Source organism: Xiphophorus hellerii, chromosome 8, assembly GCF_003331165.1.
Source record: "Xiphophorus hellerii strain 12219 chromosome 8, Xiphophorus_hellerii-4.1, whole genome shotgun sequence".
NCBI classification, from domain to species: domain Eukaryota; kingdom Metazoa; phylum Chordata; class Actinopteri; order Cyprinodontiformes; family Poeciliidae; genus Xiphophorus; species Xiphophorus hellerii.
The window spans coordinates 4,220,105-4,241,850 of record NC_045679.1 but is presented as its reverse complement, the minus strand read 5'-3'; the positions used below and the strand labels follow the sequence as shown (position 1 = coordinate 4,241,850).

The 21,746-nt window shown below is 37.8% G+C and overlaps 3 protein-coding genes across 3 annotated transcripts in view; 2 read left to right on the top strand and 1 right to left on the bottom strand.

Annotated features, from left to right (window-relative positions):
- The window catches only part of npr2 (natriuretic peptide receptor 2), a 63,306-nt gene extending 58,337 nt beyond the window's left edge, over positions 1-4,969 (top strand). The window contains exons 17-22 of the mRNA XM_032570182.1: positions 201-324; positions 1,252-1,320; positions 1,402-1,576; positions 2,132-2,230; positions 3,246-3,337; positions 4,772-4,969. Coding sequence (XP_032426073.1) covers positions 201-324; positions 1,252-1,320; positions 1,402-1,576; positions 2,132-2,230; positions 3,246-3,337; positions 4,772-4,834 — 622 coding nt within the window. The 3' untranslated portion in view covers positions 4,835-4,969. The remainder of the gene's footprint in view (positions 1-200; positions 325-1,251; positions 1,321-1,401; positions 1,577-2,131; positions 2,231-3,245; positions 3,338-4,771) is intronic.
- Positions 4,970-6,562: 1,593 nt separating this feature from the next.
- On the bottom strand, positions 6,563-10,315 carry spag8 (sperm associated antigen 8). Its single transcript, XM_032570367.1, has 6 exons — positions 10,181-10,315; positions 9,083-9,242; positions 8,895-8,940; positions 7,969-8,089; positions 7,728-7,790; positions 6,563-7,147 (listed from the first exon to the last, which is right to left on the bottom strand). Exons 1-6 carry the CDS (start codon positions 10,247-10,249, stop codon positions 7,061-7,063), a joined length of 546 nt encoding a protein of 181 aa, XP_032426258.1. The 5' UTR covers positions 10,250-10,315; the 3' UTR covers positions 6,563-7,060.
- A 7,173-nt stretch (positions 10,316-17,488) lies between these two features.
- pmchl (pro-melanin-concentrating hormone, like) lies at positions 17,489-18,089 on the top strand. The gene has a single exon (XM_032570376.1). The coding sequence runs from the start codon at positions 17,569-17,571 to the stop codon at positions 17,965-17,967; it is 399 nt and encodes a 132-aa protein (XP_032426267.1). The 5' UTR covers positions 17,489-17,568; the 3' UTR covers positions 17,968-18,089.
- Positions 18,090-21,746: the final 3,657 nt, after the last annotated feature.

Sequence of the window (21,746 nt, the reverse complement as noted above, 5' to 3'; positions counted from 1 at the left end):
CTTTAACATTGTATGAACAAGATAACCAAAGTTGAAAACATGGGTAACGTTGTGTGTCAATAATTGATCAAAAAGTTGCAAAAACAGCAGCCATCTTGAGAAAAGGTCATCCCCCTGGAATTAAAGTGGCTAACGGGAAACATTAGCGGTTAGCATGCTCATTTTTACAGTGCTGTTTCTCTGTGTGTGTGTGTGTGCAGCTCGGTGGCGGAGCAGCTAAAGCGCGGCGAGACGGTTCAGGCGGAGGCCTTCGACAGCGTCACCATCTACTTCAGCGACATCGTCGGTTTCACCTCTCTGTCTGCGGAGAGCACGCCGCTGCAGGTACGCTTCCCGCTCCCACCGCTCCGCACCGCGCTGTCGTGATCTCCGGCAGAGAGAGTGTGTTCCCACACACACTCTGTGTGTGACTGGAAATAGATCAGCTGTTAGATGGGAGATGTTGACGCAGAGTTGAGTCACTTTATCTAGACAGATAGAGAATCAGCTCTGTTGTGGTGGAGATAGAAAGTTAGTTTTAAGTGTGCTAAGATATTTACACCAGAAACTAGACAAAAATACTTGTTACCATCAGATGTTTTTGCAGTGTAATTGTTATTTACAATTGTCATTATTAATATTATTATGGGTCTGTATTTTCTTGAACATTTCTTGAATGAGAGGCATTTTGTAATCATTTTGTTTTGTGAATACCATAACATGTTTTAATTACAAATTTCTGATAATTATTGAGTCGGTAAGTGATATATTTAATTAAATTCAGAAAAAGGTCGAATTGATTAAGTGTTTCAAACAGAAGAGAAGCGGTAAACTAATTATTTTGTTCTTCTTACATCGTAGTAAAACAAAATTCTCTAATTTATGGTAAAATACTGGCAGCTGTATTTGCCAGAATTTTACGGTATTTATACAAAAACATTTTACGGTGTTTTATGGCATTCATACTGTAAAATCTTACAGTATTTCTACTGTAAAATGTTATAGTATTTTATGATAAAATGTTATAGTATTTTATGGTATTTATATGCTAAAATTTTATGATATTTATACGGTAAAGTTTTACCATGTTTATATGGTAAAATTTTACAGAATTTCTACGGTAAAATTTTGCGGTATTTTACAGTATCTTGTAAAATTCTTTGGTATTTCTACAGACATTTTTTACAGTGTGGTTATGTATTTTCTTGTCCTACTGGTTACTTTTAACAAACCAGTTTGAATTAAATGAATAAAATGTATTTTTCCCTGCAGGTTGTCACGTTGCTCAACGATCTGTACACCTGCTTCGACGCCATAATCGATAACTTTGACGTCTACAAGGTGGGTTTGGGTCACCAGTGGGTCTAACTGGGACGTGTCGGTGGTGAACTGGTGCTGTACCGGTTTGTGTCCGGTCTGCAGGTAGAGACCATCGGAGACGCCTACATGGTGGTGTCGGGGCTGCCGGTCCGGAACGGGAAGCTCCACGCCAGAGAGGTGGCTAGCATGTCGCTAGCGCTGCTGGAGCAGGTCAGAACCTTCAAGATCCGACACCGACCCAACGACCAGCTCCGGCTGAGGATAGGCATTCACACCGGTGAGTCTGAAGGTCGACCGCCGCTACAAGGTCGCAGCGTTCAGGTGCTGGGTCAGGGGTCAAAGGTCAGAAACGACTTGTAACGCAACAAAACCGTCATCAGTTAGAAACTGGAGCAGGATGAGAAGAAAACCAGAACTCTGCCGAGTAAACATCCGACTGGATCATCCAACAAAACATCCAACAAACCAACCAATCATCCAACCAAACATCCAACAAACCAACCAAACAGCCAACCAACTATCCAATGAAACATCCAACCAAACATCCATTCATCCATCCGTCCATTAAACCGTTTATTTTATTTTATTTATTTGGATCATGATAGAAGTTTAAAATCACACATGAACGTATTTTTGCACCACAATAATCTTAACCTGCTTGAATAGAAGCAGGAAGAAGTAAAAACCATCCAACGTTTCTTTCCACCACAATAACTATCAGTTGTAGACATTGACCACCAGCAGCACCAAGATGTTGCTGGTTGCTGGTTGCTGGTTGCTGGCAGCAGCATGATGTTGTGTGTCCTGCCCTCTGACTGTCTCGGTTCCTCAGGTCCGGTGTGCGCCGGCGTTGTGGGGCTGAAGATGCCGCGGTACTGCCTGTTCGGAGACACCGTCAACACGGCGTCCCGCATGGAGTCCAACGGAGAGGGTGAGAGCTGCTGACATCACTTCCTGTCTGCTTTAACCGGGGAGACGTGTCTGAAACCAGCCTGTGCTCGGGAGATATTTTAATAATATTTGATTTAATTATTATGTTTATATTTTTTTGTCTTGTGAATTTTACGACGCAGTTTTAGAGCCACGCTAAGAAAATGTTTAAAAATTAATGTTATGAGAATAAAGTCATATTGCAACTTTTTTTCTAAATACTCTGAATTTATTCTCAAATTATTTCAACTTTATTCTTATCATTTTATTTTATTTTTTCTTAGCATGACTCTAATACTCTATTGTAATATAACAACAATTCACAGGGCAAAAGATATAAACATAATATTTAAATCAAATAAGAGAAATAATATTTCCACTGGCAGATTATTTCACTTATAAGATATTTTTTTTCTTGTTATAAGTGAAATAATCTGCCTGTGAAAATAGGTATTTCTAATCAATTTTAATGAATTATTTACTTGAAAAAAGCTCATATTTCTTGTTGAAAATTTACTTTTATTTGCACTAAAATTATTAGTGCAAATAATTTTATCTTATTTGCACTAAAACTAGACCAGGAACACTCTGTAATCTTTTGTGTTATTTTCCTGTAAGTAATATTTCTAATGTCAGGAATAAATAAAATAAATTAAAAATGAGACGTTTTCTTTAAATCTTAACAGCAGATTAGTTTCTCAGTTTGCTGCCTCATTGTGAGCTGTGGACATTTTCCGACTGGATCTCCAGATGTATTGATCATCTGCTGAGTGTTTTCCTGTATCGGGTCTCCTCTGGTGAATAATTGATGTTTCTCTCAGAAAAAAGCCGTAAACTGCAGCAGGAGGGAATCGTTTCTGCTTCGTTAACTAATTAAACTAACCAGGTTTTCCTCTGAGCTGCTGGTTTCTGACTCTCTGTTCAAAGTGGGTTTTATTTAAGAGCTGGAGTTATTTAAATTCCACACTGAGAGGGTTTTTATTTCATTTCTGCTGTGCTTTTGGTTTCCCTCTCAGCCTTAAAGATCCACGTTTCCTCCGCCACCAAAGAAGTGCTGGATGAGTTTGGTTACTTTGACCTTCAGCTGCGAGGAGACATAGAAATGAAGGTGAGATCTGATTATTTCAGTCTTTTTTTTCTATTTATTTCTTTAGTTGAATCATTTTATACAAGGTCCTTTCCTCTCCAGAACACAAGAGCTCAGAGTTTCCTGTGAAATTGATTTAATTCTCACTCAGAGAGGTTTTAGAAATGGGAAATAATTGAGGAAGCTCTTAAAATTTCCCAAAATTCACCTCAAATTTGGTTTTTAATCCCAAAACGATAAAAGGTTGAGGGCTGTTGGCAGGAAGCGTTTCCTGTAGCAGTCTGTGTCACAGCATAGCTGATTGGCCTCTGACCAAAGAGTTTGGTTAAATGAAACATGGTGGTGGCAGCATGATGCTGTGGGATGCTTTTCTTGAGCTACGCCAGCTAGAGGCGGATAGAGCAACCAAAACTCAGACTGTAGCAGGAGCAGAAATACTTCAACATGTTTTTACTCCCCTAAAGGTAAAAAGTAGCAATCTAAGAAAATATTCAAGTTAAGAATAATAAAGTTTTTAGTAAAAATGCGGCTCAAGATCAGAAAATATGATTTAAAATGTAAAAAACATTCAAAGTTAAGTTCAAATTCTGGCTTTTAAAAGATTAAAATGAAAATTTAACTGCAAGGATCCAGTTGTGGGAACTCTAACACGCTAACAGAGGAGCTAATCTCTCATTTAGCGCTTTAGCATTTTTGCTTTTTATAAACCTTTAGCTTCCCTGGATAAAATCAATAATTTTCTTATTGTTTTGTTACTTATATGAATTATTGTCAGTTTGGTTCTTAAAACATCAAAATTTCCACTTAATTTGATTTTTTTTTTTTCCGTCTGATGATGTCAGTTTTAAATATTAATATTAAATATTAATATTTTAAATAGTAATTTCTACTCTTACTTGAGTAAATTTTTGAGTACTTTACCCACTACTGGTAATAAGTAGTAACTCGTTACATTTACTTGAGTAACTGATTTGGGGGAAATTAATTTATAGAACTAGTTTTGCTCCACTGTATTGCCCAAAAATTGTTCTCCTAATAAGAGAAACATTACTCAGTATGTTTTTCTCAACAAAAAGTAAAAAGTATCCACACAAGAAGTTACTCAAGTAAAACAGTATTTTTGTACATCGATTTGATTTAATTATGACTGAATATATAATAAATAAAAACACTTTAAGTTCTTCCCATTTATAGGAATTTAAATATATTTTCTGTAGCAGTTCTATCTTGGTTTTTTCAGCATGGTGTATTTTTGTCTTGTTTTTTTTTACCGTCCCTTTAATTGAGCCAATCAGACCTTCTGGGAACAAAATGGCCGCTGCAGTCGAAGCCTCCTTCCTGCTGTGTTGGTGTCATAAGATCCTTGGTGTCGGTCGTTATGGAGGCCCAATCAAACCGCTGATGCGTCTCCATTGACGAACTGATTGATTTGTGTTTTTCTGTTGTTTTTTTCAGGGTAAAGGTAAAATGAGAACATATTGGCTTCTTGGGGAGAAGACCGATGTGTACGTAATCTGAGAGGCCTGCTGACGGCGCGGCTACTTTATTTGTTCTAGAATAAGTCCTTAACTGTGATTTCCAGCGAAAACAGACAGAAACAGAGGGAATCCCAGGTATATTTATTACCTGCTTAACTAAACAAAACTAATAAAACAGAGAGAAAAGTTGTTTTTGTATGAAGAGGGTGCTTTTCACAGATGAATCCTTATTTTTTTGTGCTTTCTATATTCAGATTTGTAATAACGTGTTTGGAAGTCGACGATGTTTTACGTATTTTTGGAACGATTTAAAGGCACAGAAAAGCAATCGTTGCCACTGCAGGGGGTTGATCAACCGTTTAACACAGCTGATGTATATATGTATATCCAAGACACTGTAAAATATTTTGTTCAATAAAATGAGTGAAGCACTCTTTTTTCATTTATAAATTTGGATTTGTTGTGTTTCTTTTGTACTTGTTGACTTTTAGGCAAGAAATAATTCCTAACATGTTTCTCCATGAACATAAATTTCCAATAAATACCATTAATATGGATTAAGGAGCCGATAAACTCAAAGTGTATAAATTGGACCTATAAATTATGTTATTGTACACATTTTGTGTAAACATGTTTAATATTTGGGCTCAGTGCTGCCCTCTTTGGGTGGAACGGTGGCTACTGCAGTTGAATTTTCCCATCGGGTTTTATAATTGGGTTTCCATGGTAACACCCGGAGACTTTTACTGAAAAGTTGAATTTGCTGCAAAACAAAATGTATTAATCCTGGCTAAATATAGGAAATGTTTTGGCTCGAATCCTGAGAATAAATTTCTTCAGTCGAGTCCAAAAGAATCTGGAAACTTGATTTTCTTTTAAAACAGCAAATATGGAAAATACTTTTTAAGTTTTTAATCTTCTCTGGATAGTAATAACTCTAATTACTTGATTTTATTTTATTTTTTATTATTATTTTACTCTTGACTCGATAAATTTGGCCTTTATGACAAAAAGGTTCAGACACCAAGACTCAGATAACACTGATAACCATCAAGTACGGTGATGGCAGTATTATGCTGTGGGGTACAAACTTAAATCAAAGGTAAAAACTTTGCAGCTTAAAGATAAAATCAAAATATTTTACTTGTGAATAACGGAGGTTTTAGTGTGTAAATGTTCTGACAGATTGGATAAAGAGCAGCGTGTGTGTGTGTGGGGTGTGTGTGTGTGTGTGTGTGTGTGCGCCGCTCAGCGGAGACAAACCCGAAATTAAAAAGCAGAAACAGAAAATTTCTGCATCTCATTTCATTTGAGATGTTGGGTGCAGATCCGCTGCGGGGCCGCGGCGCGTTTCAGCAACAAATTGGTTTTTCCTGTGAGATAATGAAATGTTTGGAGAGAAAAGCTGCATAAATAGCAGCTAAAATTACTCGTCTCCATAGCGACCGCCTACTAATCCCCTCTGAAGGCTGAGGACGGATCAGGAATCGTCCTCTGACTGACTCCACGTGTGTGGATCTGCAGCCGGCTGCAGGGACGCAGCTCCGTCTTTTCTTCAAGGACAAAGACGAGATATTGACCCGGCGTGGGAGGGACGTTCTGTTGCTCAACATCGGTTGCAGTAATTACAGGTTGCTGCAGAGGAGAGATAATGATCCAGGAAGTATCGATGCTGTCAGGAACATTTGATTCTCCAGCAGGAAAAACATCTACAGCTGCTTCTGAGTCCAACTTTGTTTCTATTTAAGCTGAATTAAATGTAACGGAGTCTAAACTAAAACTTTATTAAACCTGACAAGATCTGCGCAGTAGAAAGGCCTTTTCATAACATCATCAGAATCACCAAGCCGCTGATCTACAGCCTAAATTATGAAGTTTTCTCAAGTAAAATGTAATAATTGACTTGAAATAATTGATTCTACGGTGGCTGACGAGTTCAAACGGCTAAACGCAGAAAAATACTGGAAACAAAAAATACAGCAATCACAGAAATAGAAACAAAAAACAACTGACAAAAATATTGCTACCTAAAAAAAATTATATTTGTTTGTTTTGTTTTTGTTCTGGTTTGTAACAAAATAAAATGGAAAAAGTCAAAGTTCTGCTGCGATCCTGTGTTTTTTTTTTAGTCGTGTGTATTTTCCAGTTTTTGTTCGAGTTTAATGAGGCTGCAGCTGATAGGAAAAATAAACCAAAACCAGACGGGCTTTATTGGCTCTTGGAGCACCTGGTGGACAGGTGAGGAACTGCAGCAGGAGCTCAGGCCTCAGGGCTCCTCGTCATCCAGCCGGTCCGGGATCCTGGTGCTGAACAGAGACGACCTCTTGAAAGGAACGTTTGGGTTCGACACACGCTGCCGACCAAAACAGAACAAAGGTCAAATATGATGAGACGATTTTAATCATATTCAACACTGAAAACCTTAAGAAATTTAAATTCTGATTATATTCACATATAATCTGTTTATCAGCCACTTTCACCAGTTTTAAATATGGAGCCATGAATATCACTATATGCCTTTTAGAGAATGGAATAGAAATTAAAATAAAAAAATTAAATTGTTTTCTGTGTAATACCTTATTTCATACTTTCCTACACATTATAATATCCTGCAACTGTGCAGGAATCACATTTTGTAACTTTTGAAACTCCAAAATTAATCAAAAAACTTTTCTTGCAAATTTTCAACTTTTGGAGCTGAAAAATTTCTGAGTTTTTTCTGTGAAATTTCTGAAATTAATCTCAACATTTATAATTTTTTGAGCAAATTTCTGACTCTTCGCCAGGAAACTTTGGGGCCGATGAGGCTGACCGTGATCTTAATGTGACCCAAAACGGAAAACGGTTTGACCCCCGGCGGAGGTGAGTCGCTCTCAGTTCGTGATTATTTATTATTGACGTATAAAAACATGTAAAGGTGATAAAATCCACACCTGGATCCTCTGGTAGTTGTCGCTCCAGAACGTGATGGCCTCCTCGTTTCTGTAATCATGATCCTGAACGCGACGGAAGAGATGAGAGACGTTAAAACGTTAAAAACGTTAAAAATGTTAAAAACGTTAAAACGTTAAAAACGTTAAAAATGTTCCGGTTCCTCTGATTTTATGAGAGCTAACTGGTGTTAGCATGCAGCCCAGCAGAGGTCAGGCAGTTCGGAGCAGAAGCTACACGCACCGTCGACGGTTTCGGTCTGCTGGGGACGAATCCTGGAGCGCAGAAATGCCTCTGATGTGTGGTCCTGTAGTCCGGTACCAGGTCCACCGGTTCCGGCTTTATCTCGGCCAGAACCTTCTCTCTGTGGAGGCAGGAAGCGAGCCGGTCAGAGGGAAGCTGCCGGTCCACGTTTACAATGAAGAAAGCTCAACTGAAATGAACCGGGTTCACCTTTAAAAACAATAAATAATATTTTTTATCTGATTTCAGTTTTGTGTTTTCTTTGGTTGAGTTTACTGGAAAGATTTGCTCAAGTTTTCTTACTTAATTTGGATCAAATCTGGATCAGACTGAAGTTTTATTACTGTCTCTGGTGTTTTCCTAACAGGTTCTGGTTCTGACCTTTGAAGCCCCAGAATCTCTTATGAAAATGAACAAAAACATGTTTATTTATGCTCAGCAGTAACACGCAGCAGCAGTTACTCTTTTGCATCTTTTTTATATATACTGGAAAACTGCATTCTGTTTACTCTGTTCTGTTTATTAAAAACATGTTTTATAACCTAAAACATCCAGACAAACAGTCAAAATAATGTATTTAAATGAGTAGATAAATATTCCTCTCTGCATGTGTTTAGCTCAACATCCAGAAACCCTGAGATGAACCAGCAGCACTTAGAAAAGAAAGGAAATTGAATATACGGCTTCAGAAGCTCTTCTGCGTTTTCATAAAATTCGTGCAGCTTTTTATTCCCTCTAAGCTCTGACATGCAGCAGGACGTTACTTTCTATGGGGGAGCCCTTCATCAAAATGACTGGCCTGCATGTAAAATAACACCATAAAGTCTGATTTAACCCAGACGGGTAAATATTACCCCATTTTCTCCTGCAACACTTTCCAGAAATGACAATTTCCTCCCCAGGATCAAAAGCGTTGTGTGACTCACCGCATCATCTGGGATAAATGTTTCTCCAGCAGCTCCTTCCTGACGCCTGCGCCACCAAATAAAACACAAACCAACTCAGAGAGCACAGAAAACAGGACTTTTCACAGTAAATCAATAGACGACAGTCATCAGCGTATGTGTGAACGCTGGAATGTGATTCTCTGATGAAGGAACATGGAGGCGCTGACCTTTGACCCTCACTCCTGAACCCCGCAGAGGGATGTAAGAAGCAGTGAACAGAGATAAAGTATCCATTTTACACCCTCGATTTATGGTGATGAGCCCCTCGTGCCCTTCCAACCGGACGCTCTTCTTCTTGTCGTCGATGTTGAGAGCAGCCACTGCTCTCTGGCAGGAAGTCACAGAGACAAAAACTGAAATTTTCATGTAAATACCAACCAGACACACCTTCACTTTGAAACGTTTTGTGTGTTAATGTCATTGATTCACACAAATTCAATGAAGTAGCAGCGGAAAAATTATCCAAACTGTGAAAAACAAAAGTTATTTGCTGAAAGTAGGGCTGGACGATATGTTTCATATAAAATCAATATCAATAATTATTGTCCATGGCGACCAGGTATTGTTTATATAATCAGGAACAGCTGATTAGTATCAAATAACACCTGAAGAAATCCCAGCTATAAAACATACATTTTATTAAATCCTGTCAGAAGTGTTTTTATTGCTCTGGTATAATATTCTAGTCCTAAATATTGAGTTTTAATTTGCTGTAAACTGATAATTATGACACTTAACAGAAATAAGCCTTTGTGTTATAAGTTTATAAAATGTGTTTAATTAAAGGCTGGAGTTACTGAAATGTATAAATTTATAATTTTTATTAAATGGGGTCTATTGGTTTATTAGATTATAAAAATGCCTGTAAAGCCAATTCAGTAAATTAGAAATGTAATTTAATTTATTTCAGTAACTCAGTACATAATGTACAGACTAATTACACATGTTTGATGTTTTCAAGCCTTTATTTCTGTTAATTAAGATGATTTTCTAAGAAAAGCCAATGAAAACACGCTGTCTAAGATAAGAATATTACATCAGACCAATATATTTAATAAGAAAGATGTGGGATTAATAAAAAAACAAATACCTCGTTTAATGTATATATTTTCAAAAGTTACTTCTAAAATAGTCGGTTTTGATCAACTTTTAAAGTCCATTTTCTACTTCCTGTTTGTTTCGCTTTTGTTTACATCAGCAGTTAGCAGCTCATTATTCTCATTGTTATTATAATTATTCTCTCAGCCAGCGGTAACTCGGCTCACCTCCTCCACCCAGTTGTCCTTAAGGATTCCTCCAGTGTGGCTTTTCTCAGCGACCGGCTCCTCGGCCATGGTGACATAAAAACTGCTGCTAACTCGGTAGCGAAACCACTCAGAAATGTCCTCGGACTGCCGTTTCTCCGCTTATGAGTCTCCCGTAGCAACGGGCAGCGCTTCGCGGAAGTGTTGTCATAGAAACCGTGGTGGACGTATGCTAGGCTGTGTTAGCCCGTTGTTTGTGAATATAACTACGGAAATACTGTAAAGAACAACGCGTTTCCATCTAAGAGGACTCAACAGAACATTACTGAGCGATATGTTTACCTGATAAAGTTTACAGAATGAGAGAGAAACACTGCAGAAAGTCTAAAGAAGGACTTTGAAATACTTCCAAAAATGATTGAGAACACTTCAATATTTCAGGAAAGTTTAGCTGTTTTAAAGGGACAGAATCGGTGCATCTCTTAAGGGCATTAAAGTTGTTCGTTACGTATGTAAAAATAAAGAGAGAGAGAAAGACATTAAATCCCTGAAAAAATATCATAATCCTTTCAGACCAGATTATTTTCTAGTAAAAAGCTTTGTGAACATTTTATATAAAGACTTCTTCATGTTCTACATGAACATGAAGAAGTCTTTATGAATGTTTGACATGTCATTTTTAATGCAAAGCTGCGTTGAAAGTTACATTAAAATTTGCATTAAAACTTTGCACTGTTTGGTAAATACTGACACTTAAAGCAAAGTTGTGCTAAACTTGCATTAAAAGTCCATTAAAAGTGTCATAATTTACCAAATGACACTTCATGACAACAAATTTATGACTACTGTCATAAATGTTAAATACAATGCAGTTAATGCTAAATAATACACAGTGCTTTAGCATTAGCTTCTGCTAAATACTGTGTTAGTGTAGCACTTTAGTATTAGCTTTTGCCAAGTATAATGTTGGTATAGCGCATTAGTATTTAGCTAAATACCATATTGGTGTAGCGCTTTAGAATTAGCTTCTGCAAAATACTATTTTGGTATAGCACTTTAGCATTCTGCTAATTACCATGTTGGTGTAGCTCATTCATATTAGCGTCTGCGAAATACCACGTTGGTGTAGCGCTTTAGCATTTACCAATGGCCATAGCATGCTAAATACCATAGCATTTAGCTATGGCTAAATAGCTAAATGCATTTAGTTATGGCTAAATGCTATGGTATTTAGCATATCTGCTAAATACCATGTTGGTGTAGTACCGCCTTAGCATTAGTTTCCACTAAATACTGTGTTGTTTGTGTATCACTTTAGCGTTGGTGGAGCTAATGTTTATGATTAGTGGTTCAGGTTTAGCATGGCTAACATTGAATTAGTGGCACCATATTGCCATATCACTACAAAATCCAGAATTTCTTCAAAAATAATACATATAGTTCAAATGTATACCAGTATATTTAATTCGTGTCATACTGTATGTGGGAAGATGTTGGGATAATGTTGCGTTAGCTTAAAGTTGCATTAGCTAAAATTGCATATTGATAAACCAAAGTTGTGTTTGTTGATTTATTTGTGATTTTATATGTCCTATCATACATTAGTAAAGATTATTAGCTTTCTTAATAAAACAAAAACAACCTAAATAATCTCATTTTTGCCTGATTATAATATAAAACACTGCTCTCTGAAATCCACTGACGGTTTTTAGGTTTGTTTTCTACCACCTACAATTGAGACGCCTGAAGCAAAACATCACTGTTGTTTTCTAAAAGGTAAATTCATTTTACATCCAAGTCAAGAAACGTCACCACCTTACAGCCTCCTTCCTATTTTTCAGGCAACCTCTCTGAATCACTGTATTTATTTATTTATTCATATCAGTGCAAACCCGGCTAAATATAACACTGTGCTTGTTACTGTGGAAATAAAGCACAGAAACAAACCTCTGTTGCTGAGAAACAGCGAGCAGACCTTTCCCTGTAGCGGTCACCAGCAGCTCAGCAGGCAGCGCGGCTGAAACAGAGTCAGGCTGTGTGGATGTCAGGAGCTGGACTGAAACACGGCCGTCACTTTCACAGCGACGTGGGATTATTCCAGCTGGAAGTGACAACATATCCTGGAATTAAAGCAGCAAAACGGAGCCAAATGTAGCAACACGTTGGAGCTTTAGGAGGTTTTAAAAGCTGCAGTATGTAACTTCTATAAAAATTATTATTTTGCATGTTTGTTGAATAATCTGTGAAAAAATTGATCTCTTTTGCCTTTTCCCTTTTAACTAGAAACAACCAATCAGAGCCAGGGGTCTGGTCTTAGCGCTGTCAGTCACTACCCCATCCTCTCTGTTACTGCATGTTGTGAATGCTAAGGCTAGTTAGCATAACCCCTGATGACAGCGCTTTAACAGTTGTCCTGTATCTGTAAGTTGTTTAGTAGCCAGTATAGTGTTGATTGACAGCGCTAAGACCCTCCTCCTCCTGGCTCTGATTGGGTGTTTTGTCTGACTGGGCCAACCAATCAGAGACAAGCTTACCAGTGACACAAGGAAGAAGAGAGAAGTAGAAATTTCATAACTTGATATTTTTAGTGGACAAAAGAAGAAGAAAGAGGGCGGAGCTAAAAGACCAAATCCAGAATAATTAAGACACAGGAACAGTCAGGTATGAGCAGACGCATGCTTTAAACACATTTTGTCTAATATAAATATTTATAAAAGAGGATTAAAGACACTGGAAACAAAATATTTGACTTTAGTCTCAGAGTTCAAATATTTTTTAGATTAAAGTTAGAATTTTGAGAAAACGTCAGAGTTTTGAAAAAAAACAGAATTCTGAGGTTAAAATTGAAAATTTGAGATTATTGTCAGAATATTGCATTCTTGATTTTGATGTGTTGGATTAAGAAACGATCCGCAGTGCAGCGGCTCAGAGGCGCCAGTTTCTCCTTCTCAAAATATACCTGACATTAAACTTTGTCCTAGGTTCTGGTTGACCTTTATTTTGCCGTTCTGTTTCTTTATTTTTCAAACCAAAGAGCCATTTAAATTGAAATAATTACATGTTTCCAACAACAGGGCCCGGCTCGTTTTGCAGCCAAATGTTCCAGTGAAATGTCCAGTGAGGCGTTCAGGGTCGCCGAGCTGTGAGGCGTTCAGGGTCGCCGAGCTGTGAGGTGTTCAGGGTCGCGGAGCTGTGAGGCGTTCAGGGTCGCTGAGCGTTTTGGGTTCATCTTAACAGCACCAGCGCCGCCATCAGACACATCCTCTATCATCGTCTCCTTCAGACCCCCACAGCTGTTACTTCTGAACCACTTGGATGTTGACTGGCCGTCGCCATGGCGACCGGCCTCCCTGCAGATGTATTGATGAGGGATAAATCTTTGCATTCAGCGCCACCACTTTGGCCACGAGTCACTTCCTCTTGGGCCAAATTACTGAGAGGTTTCAGCTTTCATCTTCTTCACTTTCATCTTCCCCCGAAGTCACAAACCGACCCGAAACAACCAGAACCGACCCGAACCGAACTCCCCCACCTGGAGCCGGACCACCGCGATGCTGCAACAACAAACTGCAGCATCCGCCTTTCATCTCTGTCACTTCATTATTGGGTTCAAGGTGACGGAGAGGTCAACCGGATCAGCTTCTCCTTCTCAAGTAAACAAGTAACAGGCAGCGACATTCTGAGCTCTGCTCACAGGTTTACGCCTCAATTTAAAACTACAAACCGAAAAGATTCTCCAGGAACTGAAAGTAGAGAAGCTGCAGCTGCAAGAGCCAGAATAGAAAAGGTAAAGACTGTCCCCTAATGGCGCCTCTCTGTCTGGAACCAGCAGGAGACAAAATCACAGATCAAACTGTCATAAGCACATGGAAATGAAATATTTTTTATTTCTGTATAAATGGAAACTCAGCACGATGGAGGCTTTCCAACAGATAGAAAAAAAAGAAAGTAAGTTTCTGACAAAAGTCTCCAAAATTTTTGTGTTTTTTTCTAGGAAATTTCTCAGATTGATCTCAAAGTTTCAGTTTCAAAAGTCAAAAATTTGCTTAAAAGACAGTAAAAAATGTAGAGATTAATCTAGGAAATGTTCTTTGAAAAAAAAGACGTTTGTGAGTTTAAAAAGTTGAAAATTTGCTTGAAAAATCTTGGAAATTTTGAGATTAATCTCAGAAATTTGGAAGAAAAAACGCGGAAATTTCTGATGTTCAAAAGTTGAAAATTTCCACTGAAAAAACTATGTAGAACAAAACATTTTTAAAAAAAATGCTTTTAAACTTTTACATTCATGTCAAAAAAAGTTCTGGAAAAAACTTTGACTTTTTTTTGAAAAATCAAAAATGTGCTAGAAAAAAATCTCAGAAATTTTGAGAATAATCTCAGAAATATTTTAGATTTTTCTTTTTATTTCTGAGTTTGAAAAACTTTTTTTTTTTTACTTTCCTTGTTTTTTTTAGAATATTTTGTTATTTTTTGTAAACATTTTACTGATTCCTTCCATCTACACGGCCCTAACTCGCCGTTGTAAATGTTTATTTTAATTTTGAGTCACATAAAGACGTCATTCTGCCAGAATCTGTAAATAAATGATCCTCTGGATGAAAACTGCAGGTTTGCTGTAACAGGATTAAGATGTTTATATAAAACTGTTCATTTAATGACGATTATTGACACATAAATGTGATAAATTACAGTCATCAGCTGCAACAAGACACATTAAAGTTTTTTCTTATTGTCTTGAAGCTCATAATGTGATCGACCCAAACAGCCAAACTGTCCGGTTTGATCCCGACCAGAACCAGAACGTCTCGTTCCTCTTGGGTGACCATTTATTTCACGCTGCGCCAGGAAAATCCTCAACCTGTCTGTGTGATTTCAGCCACAGGAACACGTTCTCCAATCCAACATAATTTAATTTGCTGCTGGATTTTCCTTCCAGGTGGAATTACGCCGGAGTGTCGGCCTTGTGGCGTTCAGGTTGGCACCCAAACTCAGAGATTTTGAGCTTCGGCTGCAGTTTGGGGCGCATTAACATGTTGCCTTTAGAAAAACCTCAGTCTCCAGTAACTAATTGCCTGAGAAACACGTCGACCTTTTGCTGACAGCCGAGGGCAAACATGGAGGAACGTTTCAGCAAGAATGAGGGGAAAGTTATTGGTTCGCTTATTAGCACAGATGGAGAAACAGATTCACATTTATTTCTGCTACACAAATAATCCAAGCTAAAATGAAATATATATAAGTATATACAGTACAGACCAAATGTTTGGACACACCTTTTAATTCAATGAGTTTCCTTTATTTTCATGACTATTGACATTGTAGATTCACACTGAAGGCATCAAAACTATGAATAACACATGTGGAAATATGCACTAAACAAAAAAGTGTAAAACAACAGAAAATAGCCCTTATATTCTAGTTTCTTCAAAGTAGCAACCTTTTGCTGTGATTACTGCTTTGCACACACTCTGCATTTTCTTGATGAGCTTCAAGAGGTAGTCACCTGAAATGGTTTTCACTTCATAGGTCAACCTGCCCTGTCAGGTTAATAAGTGGGATTTCTTGCCTTATAAATAGTCATGAAAATAAAGAAAACCCATTGAATTAGAAGGTGTGTCCAAACCTTTGGTCTGTACTGTATATATATATATATATATTTGCAGCGTTGTAAAGTACTTTGTTACTGTACTTCAGGTATCTGATTACTTTATACTTTTACATTTTAAGATAAATATCTGTAGTATCTACTCTATGTCTTCTAATATTCCTTCACTGTAAAACATTTGAGCCACATTTAGTTGTGTTTATCTTCTACGCCACATGTGTCAAACTTGAGGCCCGGGGGCCAAATCTGGCCCACCGTATCTTTTTATGTGGCCCTCTAGACTCCAAATTACATCAAGGATTTTCTCCAGTTTTTCACAAATAAGCAGAATTAACACAAAATCAACAAATCTCCACATTTTGTTCTGATTTTACTGCAGATTTTCTCAAAACTGGTCAATAATCATTGAGTTTAATTGTCTGCTGCTTCAGCCTCACGTGATGTTAAGTTATAGCCTGTAGTTGATACGGCGAGTAATAAAGTCAGATTTAACATCATACATTAGCACAAATATTGTAAACATTCTTTACAAACATTCCTAAAAAAAACCCCCACTAAAATAATCTCAAGATTCTGGAACAGGAACTCATTAAACTCATTGAATTAACAGGAACAGCTATTTACTGATATTTTAACAGTTTAATTGGTTTTATCAGTACTTTCTGGCACAACCGGCCCTTTAAGAACCTTTAGATATTTGACATGAAAATCAGTTTGCCACTGCTGTTCTACTCTTTGAGTCAAATAAATTCGGCGAGTTTTAGATTTTAATGTTTAAGTTTGTGAAAGATAAACTTACAGTAGTGAGCTGTGTTTACGTTTTATTCATTTTTAAAGAGTTGAATAAACTAGAGTTTTTACTTTAAAAAGCTGAAAGGAGAAAGAGAGGAGTTGGAAATATTTCCCAGAAAATAGGACAACATTATACAACATGTTGTATTTTTTTGGATAAATAATATTCCTAATCCCTAAATATTGATTTTTCTTGCTGCTGATGAAACTAAAACATTTTTTAGACCAGAAAATAGAAAATAATTCAACATATCGGCCTTTCTTTTAATATTTTATATAATAAATGACAATTTATAGCCAATGTTTGACAACAAACAATAAAATAATGCATGTTTGGTTAATTAATTGTATTTGAACATTTTTCTGTTTTATCCTCTGATGATTTTGACCAGCATTAAAAAACGTTTGGACTTCCAACAGACGCTGGAGGACAAACAGAAATCAGAGGATTATAATCACTTTTATTTGACTATCAAAGCTTTTTTAAAGTACATTTTCTCTATGAACCATAATTAGATGGATCTAGAAACAGATTCCCGTTTCCTTGACTCTTTGACACGTCAGCAGATCTGCTGCTGAAGGACTCGAACACGTCAACAGACGTTTGTTTGCTCTTCCTGTCATTAAGCTTTGGGTCTAAATCCCCTCTTGACAGTTTCTGCAACAAAGCTTTGGGGAAACTGGTTTCTTGGTGAAGCATCGACCACCACAAGCACATCAGGCGGTTCATCCGTCCTCGTTGTTTTAAAGGACGGCCATTTTGGATTAAGACCTTCCACTTTTTCATTTTGAAGTGTCTAGAAGGAGCCAACACACCAGAGGTTTTAATCAACTCCCCTCCACTTCATCTCCGCCCAACTGTTCTCTTCATCCTGACAGACAAAGGACGACGACGTGGTCAGTTCTCTGAAGCGGTATAAAAGGCGATGGATGTCCAAAGTCCAAACCAGAGCAGAGACACTTCCGAAGAAAATCCATCTCCTCCAATAAAACGCCGTCGACCGCTCAGAAGATGAGGCGATCCCTTTTGTCCGTCACTTTTGCTGCCGCTCTCTTCCTCAACTGCAACGCGATACCCATGGGAAAGACTGAAGACGGGTCGTTGGAGCAAGAGGTCTTCGCCTCCATCCTAAACGACGAGGCGATGGAGGGCGTCCTGGGCGACGCGGACCTGGCCTCGGCGGCCAGAGCGCGGGCGTCCAAGGTCATCGTCATCGCCGCCGACCCGATGATCTGGAGGGACCTGAAGGTTCTGCAGAACGGGATGTCCGTCTACAAACGGAGGGCCGATGACAGCAACCAGGGGGGCGAGCACGGAGACGGCGGTCAGCAGCTGAGCATCCCGATTCTGAGGAGGGACAACATGAGGTGCATGGTGGGACGGGTGTACCGGCCCTGCTGGGAGGTCTAGGACTCTTCGTTCTGCTGCGTGAGGCGACCAGAAAGCAAAGAAAGAAGTCCCTTCCTGTCTCAAACAATGTGTCTTTGAAATCACTGCAGATCTGTGAATAAATATTATTCAGTTCTGCTTAATGTCTGCTGTTTTCTTAAAGGAGGCATTTTATGCCGGTTAGGATCGGATTCTGTACGATACAAAACATGTTTGCTGCATTTTTTGAACAAAATCATTCTTGTATAATGAGATTTAGGTGCCTATTGTGAGATGCTTTAGAGCCTCTGTCACTTTAAATCCCAAAGCAGCTTCTGGCCTCACTCCCCAACTCAGCATTTACTACTCAAATGTGAAAATGGCTGCAAACAGATGCTCAACTATACAACTGTACATCTTTAAAAAGCAGACGTGGAGCCTCCTGCACAGTCAACAAGAATACAGCAAGAGGTTTATGGATGGTAAGTCAACAACAAAACACTTTGTCTTTTCCAGCAGCCATTATAGAGAAAACCAGCTCACCAAACCTGCTGGAACTCTGCTTGGGTTGCTAGGTAACAGGCGGAACTCTGCTTGGGTTGCTAGGTAATGCGCAGAAGTCTGTTGGGGTTGCTAGGTAACGGCACGCTAGCTGCGTTTCCATGTTTGTAAAGCTTTGGCGATATGCCACACATGTTGAAAAACACAATTTTGCAATTGCGCTGTTTTGATTAAATAAAAACAATTAAAATCACATAAGCTTGTTAGAACTACAAATCATTAAAAAAAACGCGCCGCACCGTCATCCTCCAACTACTTCCTGTCGTCATATTTGTTGTTTCCGTCAGTAGTAACATCCAGTTGTCGATCACATGATCACAAGGTCTTTTCAAACTTGTCATGTTTCCACTGAGCAAATTTATTTTCGTAATTCCAATTTGTGCCATTTTATGGTCAATGGAAACATGGCTACTCCCTGTTACATTTACCCACCATTCATATCATTTTTAAATCTGAATGTAAAAACAGATTTAGAGAAGAAATTTGTCCCGAAGACCAAAACCAACAAACGGCTAAGAAAAGAAACCCAAAAATAAAGTGTTTAAGGATCTCATTGTTGTCGTTCTGGAGTTGCTCCATTGTTCTGACAGTTCTGACTAATACAGATCAGCATTTTTAAATCCGATCGGGTTCAAGTTGTTTCTGCAGCAGCAGCTGCTCCATCTTGGCCGGCTCCCTGGGTTTCTCCCTGGAGGTTTTACTGGCTCTGATTCAACCAAACATCTGGGAACAGAAGCTTTGATTTCGCCGAGTTTCTGCTTCGCCGACTTCTAAAATCACAGACAGATTTTCTCAAAGGTTTGCTACGTCAGATCCTGCCTACTGGTAAATTTCAATTTCTCTTCATTTCTTGACGGTTCGCTGTTTCGGGAAAGTCTAAAGGAATCAATTAGGTATTAGTTTACTAAAAGCGAGAAGTCTAATGTGATAATGGTTTCCCGTTGTTATTCACATGTTTTCAATTCACATCTGTATGACGGAGCATTTGGGTCAATGAGCCAGAAAAGAAAGACAGAAAAAACTGAGTAAATTTACACCAAAGAAAATCGCAGAATTTTTTTTAGATTAATCTCAGATATTTTCAAGACAATCTTGGAAATTCAAAATTATAAAAGTTAAGAATTTGGGAAATTTGGGAAATTTTCAGAGTTTCAAAAATTGAAATTTTTCAAATTTTCAAATTTTGGAGCTCAAACTTTTCCTTTTATTTCTTTTGGAAAATTTCTAAGATTAATCTAAAAATTTCTGTGTTTTTGTTGCAAATTTTCAACTTTAGAAGCTCAGAAAATTTCTAAATGTCTTTTTTTTTTACTTTAGAAACTCAGAATAAACATTTTTTCCTAGAAACGTTTTCAGATTTATCTCAAAATTTTAGATTTTTTTTCTTAAAAATTTTCAAATTTTGAAGCTCATAAATTTTTCAAAAGTTAAACATTTTCTTCAAAGTTTTGGGTTCGAAATTTACTATATAAATCCATATAAATAATTTCTTATATATGAAAGCAGATTTTTTCCTTTTATTTAGTTGAACTGTAAATTATATATGTCATAAATAAAGAGAAAATAAGTAGGAAATGATTTATTATAGTCTTGACTTTTATTAGAGGTGTTTAAACTTTTGAGAGACAAATTATTTTTTGATTTAATCATGTCCTCAAGTGAACAAGTTAAACCTAAAATAGGAATATAGAAAGACAGATTGTGTTTAAATTTATATCTTTGGACTTTATTAGTGAAAACATATTTCCTTTAGTTGGTTAAAGTTTGTAGGAATGGAAAAACTGCTGAACATTTAGGCTGAGCCAGTAGAAATGCTTCCTCTGGAAATTTCGGCACCTTTTCACTATTTACTATGAGCTTCTGGTTGGAAAAACAACTAAAACGGTGGCAGATATCCACAATGTGAAAAATTCAATTCTGGGCCATAATTACCAACACTGTGGTCCTTTAATGCTGCCTGACAACATGAGAAAAGATTTTATGAGGTAAAACTCCTGCAGCTCAGGACCAGCGTAATGACAGCCTTTTGGTTTTCAGGTTGTGGGAACAAGTTTAAATGGACAGAAGTTGTGCTGTTTGTCTGAAAGTCACAACGCCGTGATGCGATTGGTGGATTTCTGTCCGAGATTGAAATATTTCCACAGGATTTTGAAGCATTTTCATATAACTCTGATCCCAGGAGGATCAGCTGTAATAACTCTCAGGTCCCTTCAGGTTGTTTCTGCTCCACCTGAAGGTCACTTATTAAAATCAGACTCTCCTTTGATGGGCTAACAGCATCCTAAAGTTGTTACCATTTAAACTAGTTAATTCACCTTTTTAATTGACCTGAACATGGCTCTAGACCTGTTTTACTTGGAGTAAAAGGTTTATTTCTAACAGATCGTAACAGTTTTATGACACGGTGAACACAATCACTGACACTTTGTGTCCACAGGTTGAAATGCCAAATCTTTTTGCCCTTTTAAAACCTCAAATTACATTGGAAGCCTTTCGGCATTTTCACACCTCTTAACACAATTCAGATAAAAGGTTTATGGGAAGGTGTTTTGTTTTCATTGATGTCAGTGAGGAATAACATCACGGAAACGTTAAACAAAAGGCTTTGAGACAAAATATTAATGTCTGCGGATTAAAATTTGGGTCAATATTGATATCTGACACTATGAAACAAACATATTGTTTCTAACTGTTATTCAAAGTCTAACCGATTCGGTTCAATTCGGGACCAAAACTGCAACATTTGTTACATTTTCAGCTGCTGTGATTTTCTTTCACTCTGCAGAGTCAAACAAACCAAACTAATTTAAAGGCCTGTTCCCCTCCTCGCCTGTGGGGGCGCTGCACCAAGAACCACTGAATGAAACGAGACAAGAAACCTCCTTAGAAGACGCTGAACGCAACGTCCTTCTTAAAATGTAGGTCAGGACCGACGATATGATTGAAAAACGTAAAACAATAACAGTTTCATATTAGCCAATATCGATAATTATTGATTAGTTTTTGTTTTAAATGTTTGAAATACTGCCAAACCCGGTGGTGTGACCTTTTCCTATTTTATCCACAGTTTTCACTGTGGCGAAACATGAGGCGAAACCCGAATTTGCAGCTGCGCAAGCTACTAAACAGGTTGTTGCTAGGCAACCAAAGAGTTACCTAGCAACTCTTGAGGCTTACTTAGCTAAAAGTGAGAGATAAAACCTTTCCTTTGCCTTCATCTCCCAGAATGCTGTGCGGTTCTGGATCGGAGTTCAGGTAAT

Bases quoted from the DNA above. Each gene is read 5' to 3' on its own strand.
- pmchl (XM_032570376.1), top strand. From the start codon at position 17,569: ATGAGGCGATCCCTTTTGTCCGTCACTTTTGCTGCCGCTCTCTTCCTC.
- spag8 (XM_032570367.1), bottom strand. From the start codon at position 10,249: ATGGCCGAGGAGCCGGTCGCTGAGAAAAGCCACACTGGAGGAATCCTT. The intron at 8,090-8,894 runs GTGAGTCACACA...CTGCCTCCACAG, and splicing joins CATTTATCCCAGATGATGCG to AGAGAAGGTTCTGGCCGAGA. The intron at 7,791-7,968 runs GTGCGTGTAGCT...CGTCGCGTTCAG, and splicing joins GCAGACCGAAACCGTCGACG to GATCATGATTACAGAAACGA.